The sequence below is a fragment of the Chelonia mydas genome, chromosome 1 (assembly GCF_015237465.2).
Source record: "Chelonia mydas isolate rCheMyd1 chromosome 1, rCheMyd1.pri.v2, whole genome shotgun sequence".
NCBI lineage: Eukaryota > Metazoa > Chordata > Testudines > Cheloniidae > Chelonia > Chelonia mydas.
Window position 1 is genome coordinate 94,620,985 of NC_057849.1, and position 17,823 is coordinate 94,638,807.

At 41.0% G+C, this 17,823-nt stretch overlaps 1 protein-coding gene across 5 annotated transcripts in view; it reads left to right on the top strand.

Annotated features, from left to right (window-relative positions):
* GPR180 (G protein-coupled receptor 180) overlaps positions 1-17,823 on the top strand; it is a 31,426-nt gene that overhangs the window by 2,826 nt on the left and 10,777 nt on the right. For 3 of the 5 annotated variants that reach the window (XM_037895779.2, XM_043534567.1, XM_043534595.1), the window contains exons 2-5: positions 2,156-2,314; positions 6,887-7,087; positions 14,065-14,245; positions 15,803-15,852. In XM_037895779.2, the coding sequence (XP_037751707.1) occupies positions 2,156-2,314; positions 6,887-7,087; positions 14,065-14,245; positions 15,803-15,852 (591 nt within the window). The remainder of the gene's footprint in view (positions 1-2,155; positions 2,315-6,886; positions 7,088-14,064; positions 14,246-15,802; positions 15,853-17,823) is intronic. The other 2 variants (XM_043534579.1, XM_037895784.2) reach the window with 1 other exon arrangement.

The following is a 17,823-nucleotide window of genomic DNA, read 5'->3' on the forward strand; positions in this document are numbered from 1 at the left end:
TCATCGGATGCATACAGTGGAAAATACAGTGGAATCTCCCCTCCGATTAAGTGAGCTGTAGCTCACGAAAGCTTATGCTCTAATAAATTTGTTAGTCTCTAAGGTGCCACAAGTCCTCCTTTTCTTTTTACGGATACAGACAAACACCCCTGCTACTCTAAAACCTAAAATAATCATGATTTTAAAGATTAGTGTCTCAAGCCCTTCCAGTTTTAGAATCAAGTGCTATATTCCATAGGGAATATTGGAATTTATTCTTTCTAACCCATAGGATCACATAATATCGGATGTTTAACCACTCACTAGTACAAAACTGAACTGAACAGAACAATTCCTGGACCTTGGGCAGATGTAAATTGGGAGGAAAGGGGGACACAATTACCCCTGGAAGGCTTTTTTTTTTTAGTTGTTTAAAGTGTAACATAGGATTTCGTGCAAGTTGAGATCATGAGAATGGTGTTCAGTGGAGAGTAGTTGGCTGGGCTTGCAAAGGTTTTGTATTCAATTTGACAGCCTTTGTCTGTCTGTAATATAATAACTTTCAAACACCACATGCAATCAGTTCCAAAATTTCAGGGAATGTTCTTGGCATCAATGGCCATTAGTCCCTCCAGTTCCCCTGCCAGCTCTTTAGCACAACCACCACCTTAAACACCTCTGCAATTGTTAGTAGAACAAACAACAGGTTGATGGCACCCTTTAACGCCTTCCAGCATAACAGTACCCCATCTTGTCTCTGCCTATTCTCCCAGTAGAGTGTAACATGTTGACACCCTGGATAACTTATCACTCAGACAGAAGGGAGGAGGGGGAAGAGGCAGGGAGGCATGCACATAGCCCCTGGTGTGGGAGGGGGAATGCGGGTTACAGAGAGCCTCTTTCTGTGAGGGGTATGGAGCGCATGGGGAAGTGGAAATCGGAGTGCACTCAGAGCTGCTGAGTGTGGGGTATGGGATAGGAGAATGGGAATCCATCTTGTATGCGAGGAGGTGAGATTGGAGGGCACACTGAGCCCCGGTCAGGAGGGAGATGTGGGGGAGTTGCAGGGTGCCATGGAAATAAAGGGGAGTGGGAGGATGGCACACAGGGAGCATGTGGGAGGGGTGGGATACAAGGATGCATTCCACTCCTGGTGTGTGCATTAAGCTTGACCTACAGATGGTACAAAGCGTGCAACTCCCTGGTTTACCTCAATGACTGTATGACTAGTCAGTAGGTATGCTAAGGAGGTTGGCTGGAGCTAGAGGAAACCACTTCCTCCAGCTTGTCTGTAGGGGGCTGAAATTTGAAGGAGCTTGACAAATGTAAAATTACAGAACAAAGAACAAAGAAGAACAAAGAAGCCAGGTGTTGTGGTGGGACAGACAACTTTGAGGGATTCTCAAAGCGAGTCAGGAACTTTGAGTAGGAGAGAAAGGAAGAGATGTGTGTATTTTCATAGCAGGGGGTGGTTAGCTGCAGGACCAACCAAGGTCAAATCAAGATGACCGAGAGGGAGGCTTGGTAATTGAGAAGGTAAGCTATGTCCTCCGGCCGAGGAACCCTGGACAGCACCAGAGGACTCTGATCCCAAGCCAAAGAATGATTTGAGGTGGTAAGAAAACCAAGGCAGGGAAATGCATGCAGGGTTTATTATCTTTATATAGATGTGCATATTTGTTGTGCGATTGAATAAAGAGCAATAGTGATTTAGACTCTTGTGCAAAGTCAGTCTCTGTGTTATGTGTTCTACCCATCGCATGCATTTGAAGAATTAACCTGTGGACCCCAGAACACCAGAAGTGCTGGAGTTCTGGGAGAGAAGCTACAACGGAGACTGAGGGGTCAGTATTGATCCTAAGGGCTGGTTAGTTGTACTGTGAGGTCTCAGCTCTCCAGAGAGGATGTGATATAGGAACTGCACCTCAAGAGTATGAGTAGGGATTCCAGACCAAGGGCAGTGACTGGACCATGTTTATGCTCTGGTGACCTAAAGCACACACAGCCCAATGAAGTGAGCCCCCTTATGGTAGTCTGAAGAGTGACCAAGAGTGGTCCATCTGGATCTGTGATATGCATTAAAAAGGTACTGTGATAGCTGTTTAGGTACTCTTCCAGTTTTATTTGTGTGATCCACGTAAGACGAGTAGTTGATTTTATTTTTTTAAATATCAAGGCGACCATGCTGTTCTGTATATCAGAATCAACAATGTAGCAGCAGCTGTTGGAAAAGAGGCCAGACTTCACCTTTTTCAAGCACAGGAATGGCTAAAGCTTCAGGACAGCACCCAGGATTATAGCTGTGGAGAGAAACTGTCCAAAGCTCAGCTGACAAGTGAGTTTATTCTTTTTTTTTTTTTTTTCACCTTGAAGTCTGGGTTCTTTTAACTGTATGTATTTCGGATCAATTCGTGGTCTAAATGAAATCAGTAAGACTTTTGTTATCAACTTAAGTGAAACAAGAACGGTCCCGTCAGTATTTTTTTGTTTAATTACAAAGAGATGTAGTTGGTTTGCTTGTGTCATTTTTGGAGGATTTTTTTATTTTACAAATGATGTCTTGTTAAACAGCTGGGATACTAATATTCCTTGACAAACCAATTAGTGAAACATTTTAAGATAGGTAATTTTATATCAAGGCTCATTATAACCCAATGCTTTCATTTGCTTAGAATTTTGAAAAATACTAGTATTTGGCTGGTTTCAGAGTAGCAGCTGTGTTAGTCTGTATTCGCAAAAAGAAAAGGAGTACTTGTGGCACCTTAGAGCAAGTGCATCCGATGAAGTGAGCTGTAGCTCACCAAAGCTTATGCTCAGATAAATTTGTTAGTCTCTAAGGTGCCACAAGTACTCCTTTTCTTTTTAGTATTTGGCTGAAATTTTCCATATGTGGGCTCCATCTGGAGATTATTCCCATATCACAATAGTGTACGATTGTTATTGAGTGTGCAGAAAGTCTTAACAGAAGACCTTAACAAAGTGCAGTCTCCAAGCCAGTTTTCAGAATAAAATCACTATGATGTATAAATGTTTGGGGGACCTGAGGGTGAGGGCAGGAATTAGTTCTTCAGATGCACAATTGTTGTTGGTTTTTTGGGGGGCGGGGCGGTGTTAGTCTCTTTATTAGAACAGGAGAAAACAGGTTTTATAAACAAATAATTGCAGTAGATTTCACTAATTATGAATACATTTAAGAAATGTTAAGAGGTCTCAGTCATAGTAAAAAGTGCAAGTCTGTAAGGTGAGTATAATGTCTTGTCAAAGAGTAACGCTTCCCTAAGGGTAGCTTTTTATCTGAACCTCCCCCCTCCGTGTTTTCTTTCACACCTCCTCATACAATAATTTTCACATTTCCCATGTCCTTTTGTAAGTTTCATCGCTCTAAAAATTAATTCAAGACTGAATAGTGTGGTCTCATTCCACAAAGTTTGTTTAATATTAATTTCCTTTTACCATTTAATTCTGCAGTTAACTATTCATCATTGAATCTCTAATTCAAGTGTTGTTAATATTTGAGCCGATAATTATACCAGCATAGAATATGCATGCTGTGTTGTCGTCTTTTGTTTCTAGAAGAATAATTCAATTTGTTAAGAGGTTCTTTTCCCCTATCCCTGTCGAAAATGGCGTTGTTCAAAGACAGAGAAACAAAAATAAAAGGCCAGTATCACTTTTATGGAAGTGTGAATCTGTCAGCCTTTGATGTACAAAACATTGAAGACCCTCATAAAATTCAGTTTCAAAGAAGTGTTAATCAAGATAATGCTTAATTTGTGTACTGATCTAAGTAAAAAAAGTGCAAATGGTAGAACAGCCAAACAATAAAGCATTCAATAGCTCTGATTAATTATTTAATTGAAAGATACAGATACTAAAAGCATTATTTTGTACAATTTATTGAGTATAACATTAGACATTCTAATTGAAGCAAGCATAAAGTTTCCTTTTCAAATTAAGCAGATATTAGGGACTTCATTCATCAGTATCTTACATGAATGTAGCTCTGTTTTCATATATTTCCCTCAGGCAACCAAAAGACCTACCATCTGTACGATAAATAAGTGACCTCTTTGCATGTTGTCAGAATGGAACCTTAACGCAATCTGACTGTGGTGCTGCTTCTAAGGCTACTGTGTTCTGAAAACAGTTGCCTTTGTATCAGCTGTTACTATACCTATGCATGATTGATGGGACATGGATAACACTAGAATAATACATGCTTAAAAGAGCTACGCGACACACATTGCATTTATTACATGTGGTGGTGGTAGTTCAGTGTACAGTCCCCCAGTGGTACTCACTGCTGGTTGCTTCCCAAGAACATGGAATGTGTTTCTTCCTGAATCCGACTGTTGATTCTCTTGAAGGATAAGGGAAAATAGGCCTTTAAACTTTATGCCAGGTACAGTAATTTAATTACAGCTATTCATAGTGGGTTTCCATAAAAGGAATTAGACTCTCTAAGTTGTTTGTCTCAAATATCCTGGGGCAGTGTGTACTACTTGGTTTTTTGTGTGTAATTTAAGATTATTATTTTTTAATTCACAAGTTTGCTTGTCTTCCAACTTAGACCGCTCTCTTTGTATTTTGTGAAAGGGTAGCAAGGTATTCAAGTGTCCTCTATGCTATTAATTAGTTTATAAATTTGTCACTTCTTTCAGTTCTCCTTTCCCATCTAGTCATTGTTTTTTGAATCCATAATAGGGATTTCACCCCACATTGCTAGTTGTTTAGTCATCTTTTCATTGCTAGTTTGTCTTCAAAATCGCTTCAGAGAACAAATACTATTTGCTTTGTAGCACTGAAAGCTTGAAAAGAGATCCCACAAAAATAATGCAAGTGTAGAACAAGAACCTTGTATTTCAACAATAATCTGTAATTCTGTCAGGGACCAGGAAAACTCTCAACACAAGTGATTTTTTTTTTCTCCCCCTTTGTACCCAGTCATGCTATTCTTGTCAAGGAAAAGAAATAGATGGAATAAAAACCATTACATGTACAACACAGAGAGGCTGTTCAGGAGCAGTTAATGAAAATATTGCTTCAGTGTGGTTATGATTATTAACTGAAATGTTAGCTACATAAAGTAAGTCCCTTTTAGGGGACAAAGTCAGTTTAGGCATCTGACTTTTCATTCATGACTTACACGGGTAACTCAGTAATGCTCTAGATGCCCCTATTTCCATTTTTCTCTCTTCCCTTTTAGTCTTGCTTCCCCACCCCAAACTCCAGCCCATCTACAAGTTTCATTCATCTTTGTGGGTTTCCTGCAGATTCTGTTGAATACCAGGTATATATAACTTTTTAAGTGTAGTGCAATTTGAAAGCAGCTACATTTTTAGAGAAAATGGTCTCATTCCTCAGACCCAGTTCCACCTGCTAAGTGAAACCCACTCCTTCCTTAGCATAGGAGAAAAGGAAGGAGGTGCCAAATTAGACAGTAGTGCACTAGATCTTCAGTATTTACAGCCACTGGCTGTGGATAGAGTGCTGTCCCCAGCCAGCCCAAGATTCGAGAAGCTGAAAGATGGATGAGAGTGTGTGTTCCAAACACTTCCTAAATTATATCAAGTTTAAACTCAGCAAAAATGAAGATTTAGCCCAGAGTCTTTCTTCATACAGTTTTATGGTATGCTTCAAAGTAGAGACTGTTCCTTTTTGGAGTTCAGTTATAGTGTATAGAAATATGATTGATGCTCTAAAATTAAATAGGTGCATGACCCGGGAACTCCTTAGTGCCAAATGGCAAAGGGCACAAAATGGCGAAGGGCACAAAAGTGCATAGGGTTGTACGGGGATCCACTGAATAATTGTTCCGCGAAGGTTGGCATGTAAGGTGTATACCGAGAGCCAGTTGCCCACTGGTTGTCATCGTAATTGCAAAATGGTACAGATAATATTTAAAGAGCTATGTATCTATACTGAAATTTATGTCCTTAAGGTCCTGGAGTTAAGGCAGGTCTCCAGAAGATGACATCTCTCGGAAATGTTCTCTTCAGACAAGAGATAACAAATGCTTATCTCCCTATCTGGCCATTTGTATATTTGCATAGTAAGCCAGGTGCAAATTAAGAGATTGTGAAGGGAGAGAGAGAAAAATTAAAAAGAAACTATGTAGGAAGAAACAAACAGCAGGGGAGTGTCCTGTTCATGAGTAAAGACAAAGGATTGGTCTGATCTATCTGGGAATGCAAAGAGGCTCACTGAATCCTTCAGGTAGGAGGCAAACTGACTGTGTCCATCTCATGAAATAAGGGTAACAGCCAGTCTGTCTGACTGCAAAGCACTGCAAGGTTTTTTGGTGAGCAATACAATGCAAGATGAGAGTTTCTTGTTAATTAAATCTAGGCTCTAGAATGCGGGTTTGTGATTTTTTTTATATATATAACCATTTATCTCCAATAATAATTATTGCTATTACTTGAATTTCCAGGGTTTGTTAAATAAACGTTTATACTTAATTTCATATAAGCATAATTTAGTGTTGTGTGTTAAGCAAAGCAGTGATCTGATGTGGAACTGGCAATCTGGGATGTATTGTTTCTTTGGAAACAGTAAATCTCTGAACACTGCGAGTGTCTAGTAAACTAGATGCTGGACACTCCAGGGAGATGCTTCTTAGACGGTTCAAGGGTTGGGATGTGAAAATCGCTAACCACATTAGGGCCTGCAAAACCTGGAGGGGAGTGCCTATGTTGCCCACTGGCACTGGAGTTGGGGAGCTGACCCTTGGTAGACATAAAGAAGGCTTCCTCATGCTAAGGGCAGGTAGTAGGAAGGTACCTCTCAACCTGGGTTCCCCTGGGAAGCATCACAGTGTATTATATCTGAGAAGATTTAATAGTTTTCAGAAGAGTTAGTTTGTAGTACATTAAATGCTTACTTCATTCTTTGTTTCTTTTTAAAGTGCCTATGAACCACACAGAGCAAAATCTGACAGTGACCCAGATTCCATATCCAGAAACGTGGTATGTGTTTTATGTAGACAAGTTTACCTGCGAGGAGAATTATGAAAATTCTGAATCCGAGGATATTCAATTTGAAATGGTGTTACTAAACCCAGATGCAGAAGGGAATCCATTAGATCACTTTAGCGCAGGGGAATCGGGTAAGATTTTTTTCTTGAAATTAGATCAATAAGATAAGGATCTGATCATCAAATAAATCAGTGCTCACTGTGTTTAAAAAAGTGTGTATTTGGATAAATGGATGGCTAAGCCTTTCACTTGTGGGACAATACTTTCTCAGAGAGTAGGCAATCCTGATGAATTTTTCTAACATGAGCCTTTCTAGATCTTTAACCTAATTATCCAACTCTGGTCTAATCAGAGAAATAGATGAATTTAAAAGGGTAACATCAAACAGTCAGCTTGTCCAGTGTTTATCTTGAAATAACTGGGATCTGCTATGGCATATTGAAGTTTTATGTTGCTGCAGTACAAAGTAGTTGTATTGTAATCCAATGTGGGCCTTTTAGAAGTGGTAAGAAAAATATGATTTATTTAATGTTTATCTTCAAAGTGCTTTACATACATGAATTCTCAACTCCCCAAAATGGGATTGGCCTTGATCAGTTATATACCTTTTAAGAGAGTACTTCATTTGTTAGGTTCTCATTTGTTGCATATTCAACAGTCCTGATAATCTAATTCACCATATACTTTATTCATTTGACATGGTTAGTTCTTTAGGTGCATTTATGGGTTTTATCTCTTAGTGTCAAGGATAGAACTGTCCTAGAATTAAGATGTTCATGATAAAGATTGAAGTTTATTGAAAATTTTGGGGAGCTTTATTGCTTGTTTGGTTTTGAACTTTTCACCAAGAATGTAGACTGCAGGAACAAGTGAAACCTCAAGCTAGCACTAAAATCAGTAATATGTTGCATTACCTTCTATAATGGGTACCTTTAGGCTTGGACTTAAAATCATTCTATATAGATTTGTTTCATTGTACCCTATTAATATTTTCATAATACTAATATGGTATGGAATTTAGTGTATTAAATTTGTTGTATTGTTTCAGTTGATTGATTGGCTATCTTGTGACAAATCATCGTGGTTGACCTACTGTCAACTTAAACTTGATCTCATTTCTCCCCTTACACACACCCATCACGCAGCTCAAAACCTCATTGTCATCCTTGACTCCTCTTTTCCCCCTAATACTTCTTCCCCATATCCAGGCTGTCACCAAATCATGTCAGTTCTTCCTGTACATCGCTTCAAAAATCTATGCTATCTCTCCCTACCTCTAGAATGCACTTGTCCAAACCTTAGTCCTCTTCTCCTCCCTGCTTCTTGTTTTAGTCATCTTCAATCTGTCCAAAGCACTGCTGCTAAAATCTGTACTTCATGGATCTCTCTATGGCGCTCCCCTCTTCATATCCATTTATAGGCTTATTCTTGCCTTTCACATGAAGGCTTGTATTGTTGAAGGAGCCTGAGTGGGATTTTAGCATGGAATTCCCTTGGGCTGCTTTTGCATCTGCACAGTTATATCCCCTAAACATGTTCCCATTACCATTCTCAGTCTTTGTGTGCTTGTTAAAGCCTTATTCCTGCCTCCTGTTTTTGTATCCTTCATCCACTTTGTCGTCTTGCCTTATTCCATGCCTTCCATCTTTTATGCTTGGAATTTGCTCCCTCCTTGTGCATCGTACACCTCGTCTACATGCAGTTTTTGTATTGATATAACATTTGGGTAAAAAAAATCACACCCTTAATCAAAAGAGTCATATCAATACAACCCTCCCCCGAGTGGATGCAGTTATATTGGTACAAAGAAGCTATATTTGTTAAGGCACCATTAGCGTCTTAAATGTCCACACTATGCGGGTTGTGCCACTGAACTAGACCAATATAGTTACAGCAGTGCAATTTATATTTAGACAAGCCCATGCTATCCGCACTAAATCGCTCCTTAGAAACACTGTGACTGCTTCCAAGAATTAGACATGAGTGTGTATAGAAACTATACATATGCAAAATACCTGCACTACAGGCTGAAACTTCAGCCTTCATTGTGTATGTTTGAACTGGATTGTCTGAGTAATTTAGGCTGTAACTCACTGGAGCAGGAACAGTGTCTTCATCTGTTTGTACAGCAGTCAACTTGCTGTTGCTACCCAGTAAGAAATCAGCCCTAGGAAAACTGTTTGATCAAATCTGACACCTTTGCCAATAAAGTACCCTAGGCGTAGACTAATTCCGTTAGTCATTTATTTAGTCCTAGTCTTCGCCTTCTCTTCTTCAGCTGTCCCTCGATGCAAGGATGATGTCTGCCAAAGGGGTTCATTGGTGGATTTTTTAGGTGACTGAGGAGCCCAATTCGTGCCCTGCAGATTTTCCCACAGCAGTGACAGGTCTGATGTTGGAGGAGACATTTGTTGGCTGGACTGTTGTGTCCTTTCTTTCCTCCATGAGCACATCTGTTCTCCTCAAAGCGAGCTGTGGGTCGGTGTATGGTGTGGCACCACTGTGTTCTGTTCCATGCCAAATCCTCCCAGTTTGTTGGGTTGATGTCTCCCTTTTTAAGGTGTACTTTCAATATGTCTTTGGAGCGCTTTCGCTGCCCTCCGCAAGCCTTTCTTCCCTGACTTAACTGAGAGAACAGTACTTGCTTTGGGAGGCAAGTGTCAAGCATACGTACGGAGTTGGTGTTTCATGACCTTCACTTCTGCACTGCTGATGTTGGCTGCAGAGAGAATGCTGATGTTAGTGCTTTGGGTCTTCCCAACCGATCCTGAGAATACATCTGATGCAGCGCTGCTGGAACCACTCCAGCCATTTGAGATGTCATCTGTAGGTTACCTAGGTCTCACGCCCATAGAAAATGGTGGCGATGACAACTACCTGGTGAACCAAGATCTTGGTGCCTGTTTGCAGATCCCTATAATTGAAGACTCATTTGAGTAGTCTTCCAAAGGATATGCTGGCACAGCAGATCCTGTATTTGATTTGTGTGTCAATGCTGGCTGTTTGGGAGAGGTGGCTGCCAAGGTGTGGGAAATGGTCCACATTTTCCAGAGGTTCTCCTCCGATGGTGAACATAAGAACGGCCATACTGGGTCAAACCAAAGGTCCATCAAGCCCAGTATCCTGTCTTCTGACACTGACCAATCCCAGGTGCCCCAGAGAGAATGAACAGAACAGGTAATCATCAAGTGATCCATCCCCTGTCGCTCATTCCCAGCTTCTGGCAAACAGAGGCTAGGGACCCCATCCTGACTAATAGCCTTTGATGGACCTATCCTTCATGAACTTATCTAGTTCTTTTTTTTAACCCTGTTGCAGGCTTGGCCTTCACAACATTCTCTGGCAAGGAGTTCCACAGGTTGACTGCATAGTGTGAAAAAATACTTCCTTTTGTTTGTTTAAAACGTGCTGTTTATTTGTGGAGTACGAAGAGTAGTTTGTGCAGTTGAGGGCTGGTACAGTACCTTGGTTTTCCCAATGTTGAGACAGACACCCAGGCCGTGATAGGCATCTGCAAAAAGATTTAGGGTGCTTTGCCTCTGTGTGTGCGAGAATGACACAGTCATCCGCATACTGAAGGTCAGCGATGCCAGTTCTTGTGATCTTAGATTTTGTTTGGAGACACTGGAGATAGAGGAGTTGGCCATCCATAGGATACTCAATCCCAATTCCATCAGGAAGGTGGTCGCAGATGAGAATCGGGATCATGGCAAGGTAAATGGAGAAGATTGTTGGAGCAATGAAGCCCTACTTGACACCATTGCGAATGATTAATGATTTGGTCTCTGAGCCGTTGCACAGAATGGTGGCAGTCATCCCATCATGGAGTAGTGTGATGATGGAAATGAATTTCTGTGGACAGCCAAACCTACACAGTACCTTCCATAGGCATCACGATTGATAGAGTCAAAGGCCTTGGTTAGGTGGATGAATGCCATGAATATTCCTGGTGTTGCTCTTTGCACTTCTCCTGAATCAGTCATGCCACAAAGATCATGTCAGTTGTGCCTTGGGATGGCCTGAAGCCACACTGTGATTTGGGGAGGAATTCCTTGGCAAGGGGGAGGAGGCAGTTCAGTAGGATCTGGGCAAGGATCTTCCCTGCAATGCAGATGAGGGCAGTACCTCTGTAATTCTTGCACAAAGATTTGTCCCATTTCTTGAATATTGTAACAATCTTGGCGTTCTTAAAATCATGTGGAATTTCTTTGCAAGTCCAGGTTTTGTCGAGGATTTGGCAAAGTTTGTGCTGAAGCATTGTTCCACCAGCTTTAAAAACCTCAGCTAGGATGCCATTTGGGCCTGGTGCCTTGTGATTTTTTTTTTTTTTTTTTTTTTTGTCTGGGTGATGGCATGCTTCTGGACTTCCCCTCAGAAGATGGAGGATCAGCACGGTGTTGCATTGCTGAGCATTGTGGAATAAACTCGATGGTGTCTTCAGAGACCGTGAATTCACAGTTTAGTAGGCTCTCAAAGTGCTCCTTCCAGCATTGTTTAATGGCTGCATTGTCCTTGAAGAGGGTGGAGCCATCCTGGGAACATAAGGGGGTTGGCCTTTGGAGCTTGGCCCGTATATAGCTTTTGTTGCTTTGAAAGAAAGCTTCTCTTGTCATCCTGATCTACGAAACCCTGGATCTCAGAGGCTTTGTTTTTGACGTCATGTAGCCTCCTTTGGACTTCGGCTTTGAGAAAGTGATAGTCCTAGTAATTCTTTAAGAAATATATAAGATTTATGGTACAAATCCAGAATACACTGTGTGAACTTTCTGCCAATGAAATTTCAGTTAAGTATGTCTAAATCATCAAGGACAGAATAAAGCAAAGATTCCCCCTATAGCTAGGGCCCCAGCTTCTAAAGCCATACAATTATGGTAGTCCCATCTTTTATTGAGAAAGTACAAATTTCCAGCCTTCAAGGTTACAAAGAAAAGCTTGAAAAAGTGACCCAAGCATAACAGATGAAGGCTGATATGAACTGCTTTACATATCTCAATTAAGAGTTAACTCCAGGGCCCACTGCCTTGGGAGGCCCCACCACACAACCCTAACAGGAGAATATGTTACAGAAAAAGAGTGCAGTGAGCCTGGCATGCCCTCCCACCCAAATAGATTTAGCTCTGCAGGTGAGCTAAGTACTGGTTGTCCTCTTGCTACTCCCAGAGGGGGGAGAGTGAGTGGAGGTGGGGGAAAGGGGCTCTGTGCTCCTGCCTCTGAAAGGAGGGGAACCCCTATGTCATGGTGTTTCTAGGGTTCCAGATTGCATTAATCCAACCTGTAAATAAGTTTGCATGAAATTTTCAATTTCAGTGGAGCTATTTATGCAGTAAGGAACAGCCAGTGCAAGTAAAAGTGGTGGAATCTGGTACAATATACATATTTTCCCTATAAAATAAAGAACTATGAAGAAAGAAGAGAAATGGATAATCTAGATGGGAGAAACAGAAGGGTCTATTTAGAAAAGGCTTGTAATGAATATCTCCTTATTAGCTTCTTAACAGTTGAGGTGTAAGGAGACTATAATTCCATCCACCATGTGTGTATCCATCATTGACCACCTTCAGTCTTAATCTCTAGCTGCACTGGCAAATGTTCATACTTCATCCACACAGATTCCCTTCTTTGGTTAATAGACATGGAACCACGTATGCTTGTTCTAGATTTCCTATCCCATTTAACTAGCTGGTTGGAAATTCTGTGACAGAACTGTTTTCTATCCGAGAATGCAGATTGTTGAAATCAAAATGTTCTATGGAGATGGTCCAGTTTCAACAAAAGTCTGATAGAAACCAGGTAGGTTTTCACTGGAAACATGTTGGTTTCCTGACAGCTCACCCATCAAGCTCATTGGCAGCCTGCCCGGCTTGCCAAGAGCCTGATTTCCCCCACACTGGCTCCCAAGTTTGAGGCTCCTTAGCAGCTTGGGCTCCCAGGGTCTGTGGCTCCAGGACAGTCAGCCAGGCAAACTGCTCCTGAGCCAGGGACCCCAAGTCTTTCCCTTTCAGAGAGAATTTTGAAACATTTGGTTTTCATTCCAAATTGGAACAAAACCAGATTTCAAAATATCAAAATCTTCCCCAAAACGGAATTACCTTTCTTCACACAGCTCTGCCTTTAACTTCTCCTTTGGACACAGGTGCTATCTGGGCTAAACATACTTCATTTTATGTGGTGTAAGAGTGACACCCAGTGGTTAGACAGGCTTACCTCAAATGTGTATCTGCTGTCTCTCCTCATCTCAGATCCTGTCTTTGAAGATAAATAACAGTTTAAACTTTCACCTATTTATTGTAGATGTTCCTGACTACCCATTGAGCTAGGCTATGGTTTACTTTATAGGTAGGATTAGATTTTTATTGGTAAATACTGGTAAACCTCAACTTCACTATAGACACATATGACAAAAAAAATTCCAGTGATGATGATAGAAATTTACGGATAGTCAAAGTATGAAAAAATTGGCTGAGAATTTATTAGCATTTGATTTAAGGATATTTACTTTGTATGTTTTGACATGTGCTGCTGACAGTTTGTGTTCTAATGGTTGTAAAGCTTTAACTTCTTGAATCTCAACGGTCATTAATAATTGTCTGACACCCCCCCCCCAAGAATTTTGTGCAACTGTGAAAATTTAAATTGATAAACATAAAAAAGGCTTAAAAGTTAACATCAATGTTATCTGTCAAAGTTATTAAAAAAAAAAAGTCAAATTCTGCCAAGCCTAGTTATAGGAAACTATTTACTATTTATGATTTTCCAGTAATTCTTACATATGTTTGTGGGGTTTTTTTAAAGATAAATTGTTTACAGAATGCCTCTTTGTATTCAAGATAGGTATTTTTGGTGGACAAAGACTTTACAGGTCAAATAATGACCAGCCACCTTAAAGAATTAACTGACACATGAAGAGTTTTTTCTTCTATTACTGTGTGGGAAGGATAAGAGAAAGTAGTTGAATGCTAATCTGTCTTTACTATCACTTTTATGTTGCTATGTAGTAACAACTACATAACTTAATATTGCTTGTCTTGTAGTAAGAGCATCTTAGGTAGTACTTGTTATGTGCCATAATTCACTTTATTATATTAAACTGCATTTCTTCTCTTCCCAGGATTACATGAATTCTTTTTCCTACTCGTCCTAGCGTACTTTGTAGCTGCTTGCATCTATGCTCAATCACTATGGCAAACTCTGAAGAAAGGTGGACCTATGCATACTGTCTTAAAGGTTCTGTCAACAGTATTAGTGTTTCAGGCTGGCTCAGCATTTGCCAACTACCTGCATTTCTCAAGGTAACTTTAATTAGTTGTCTTTCCATTTTCAAATTCCCTTAAATGAGGAAGGAGGCAGCTGTAGAGATCAGTAAGGCTAGAGGTAATGATGGTCATGACCTGTGTTCCCTCTAAACTGCGCGGTTGGGTGGTCGCCCAGGAGTGATTCAAGTGCTGTGCACTTGATTAGCAGAGCTGCGCACATCCGGCAGCATGTGTTCAGGTGCCCCTCCCCCCACTGCTTTGCAACCACATTGCTCCTGCAGCTGCTCCCAGGATCCTCCTGCTGGCTATGCAGAGGGGCGGGGGGGGACTGTTGATGTCAGGTGTACCCCATCTCCACAGAACAGGGGAGAGGGGACAGCCTGGCTCAGGACTCAGAGCAGGAGAGAGCTGCTGCTGTCTGAGGCTGAACGAGCCTTCCCTTGCCAGTGAATGAGTGCCTTAAAGAGACCGTGCATGGCATCTCTCAGAAACTTCCCCAGCAGCCAGCACACACGCACTGTCTCTTTCACGCTCGCCTCCCAACACATACTTGTATTATTATTGTTGTTACTTCTTGGTACTTTCTGCAATGCACATACATTCTCTGTAATTTTATTCTTTCAAAGTGTGTTGTTTTAGTTTTTTTGACTGGTCTATGCATTTTGTAATTTTTATTTCTCCTACACTTAAATTTAATTCTTTGAATAGTGAGGTCTAAAATGCCTAACCTGTCCTGGCTGGAGTAATTATCCCTATGGTAACTTTTAAAAATATATATATATATGTTTTTCATTTATACTGGTGGTGCACATCTGCATATATCTCGGTGCACATAGTAAAATTTATTCTGCATATGGATGGAAAAAATTAGAGGGAACATTGGTCATGGCAAAACTTGTAGGGTTGACTTGTTACAACTATGTACACCTCTACTCCGATATAACGCGACCCGATATAACACAAATTCGGATATAATGCAGTAAAGCAGCTTTCTGGGGGGCAGGGCTGCGCTCTCCGGTGGATAAGCGCATGCGCTCCGGTGGATCAGCTCTGAGCGGCATGTTAAGGGGGCCGGGCTGGGGCTGAGGGGTTGGATAAGGGGCAGAGGATCTCGGGGGGGGCGATCAGGGAGCAGGGGGGGTTGGATGGTTGGAGGTTCTGGGGGCGGGGCGGCCAGGGGACAGGGAACAGGGGCATTGGATAGGAGTCCCGGGGGGGCCTGTCAGGGGGCGGGGGTGTGGATAGGGGTTGGGGCAGTCAGGGGACAAGGAGCAGGGGAGCTTAGATAGAGGGTGAGGTCTTGGGAGGGTGGTTAGGGGCAGCGGGTCTCTGGAGGGGCTAGTTGGGACAAGGAGCGGGAGGGGTTGGATAGGTCAGGGGTTCTGAGAGGTCGGTCGGGGGCAGGAAGTGACTATTAATAACGGAAACGCCCGAGGCCAAAGCAAGTTCAATATAACGCGGTAAGATTTTTTGGCTCCCAAGGACCACGTTATATTGGGGTAGAGGTGTAGTTACTTAGCTGTATCTCTAAGAAGGAAGAGAAATTTAATACTGACTAACTTAGACCATTTATTATCTCCTGTTTTTTATTAGTTACGCTAAAGATGGAATAGGGGCACCTTTTATGGGAAGTCTGGCAGAATGTGAGTATGCTTAAGAAAACGTACTTTTTTCAACATGTTTATGCAGAGTAATGTAGAGAAATCGGTTAAAGCATGTTAACCAATGCTAACATTTAGAGTCAGATTCTGATCTCAGGTATATAGCACTACTTTATTTTAAATATATGAAACGCAGCTATTTCTTTAAAATAGTGGCTTTTTTCTGGGTATTTTTAAGAGTTATGGAATTAAGGTGTGATTTAAGAATGCCCTAAAACCTAACCTTGCAGACATTTAGGCATATACCTTTTTCTCAGCAAATATTCTCATTTAAGTCTAGGGGACTATCATATGAGTAAGGTTATCCACACGCTGAAGCATTTTGCTGGATTAAATTGTTAGTGTGTGTTTTCTTGAGTACTAATGCGTTTTAAAAATTTATATCCATTTTATAATTTATGGACCCTCCACTTCTATATATAGAATTGTTTTTAATGGAAAATGCTGTATTTTATAGCACAAACATTTTAAGATTAGAGCTGTGCCAAAAAATTACCCTAAGACTCAGTATTAGCACAAAGCAGCTTTCTTGATTTCATCCAGCTTTGCTGAATGTCTAACTGGAACCAAAACACCCTAGAGCATCCTGTCCCAACATGCACTAGTTATGTATAATCTTGGCTGGCTTCTTCGCAGGCTGCCGCTGCTTTGGTTGTTCTGAAGTTCTGGTTAGAAATATAGAGGGGTTCTTTCCAAGATAATACATTTGCCTTTCTACTTGACTGAAACTTTCCAAGAAACTGGAACTCAGGTGTAACATGCAGTGTAAGAACCTAAATAGCAAAGTATCTCCTCACAAGTTATCACAAATCCTGGCCTGCTGTTCTGGACTTCCACAGACCTCTGGCAGCCGAATTGGATGTCCTTTGGAATCTTTTTGGGAGCTCTAGTGTAGCCCGTGGTCCAGCGCTCACTTTACTCAATGATTATTAAGTCACTTGTTTGCATGATCTTGTATCTTAAAATAGAGGGCTTGACAAAATTTGTCAGACTCCTACTGGCTGGAGGAATAAACCTACCTAACCACAGGTAGATACAACAGACAAGAGAGGAACTCCACCAGTGAGGCTCAGTGGCAAAAGCTAGATGAGAAGCCCTGACCTCCCGTCTAGAACCTATTTGTTTAATATAAATCCCAGCACCTTTCCTCTTCTAGAGTGCAGTCTCTGAACCTTACTGCGGGGCTCCTAGCAGCTAGTAAGTGTCAGACATTTTTAAGCCAGTGGGACTACTTGTATTGCTGACTGATCACATGTGGGAGTAAGGATCATAATCTGGCCTTTAGGAAGGAAATCATACAAACTGTATTAATAAGTGAATATGTTTGCTGAAAACTGAATAAAGGATTTGAAGTTGTGTGATGAAATGATGCAAATATAATTTTAGGCTCATGTCACCTTCATAGAATATTAACACTTACTAGTACACACCTGATAAAGTAGATCCCATAGTTTTCTTGCCAGGGGTCTGTAATCAGATTATTTTATCTGGCTATAAATGTGTTCAAGCTGAAGGTTTAGAACTTGTACAGGTTTTATACTGGATCCCACTTTCTGACCCTTTCAGTGAGCAGAAATCTGACAGCTGTTGATCAGGTTGTCATTAAGTTATGGAAATTCCCGTAGATAAAGTTCCATTTCGTTAGACAGCAGGGATTCAATTTCTATGCAAAATAAAGGAGTCTTTGATTATTGCACTACTTTGGTAAGTGTGATTGTTTTACAAATCAATATGTATGAAAGTGTTTGTTTTTAGCTTTAAGGATGACATATTTTCTTCTCTGCCACTATGTCATGGCATATAATTTTGTACACTGTCTCTCATTAGCCAACAGAAACAATATGCAGAGTCCAAATACTTGCAGTTGGAATTAACAGCCTCTTGGTGGCAGCTGGCCCCACAGTAACTTACATTAATTCTTTGTTTTGGACAGTTGAACTAGTGAATCCACAC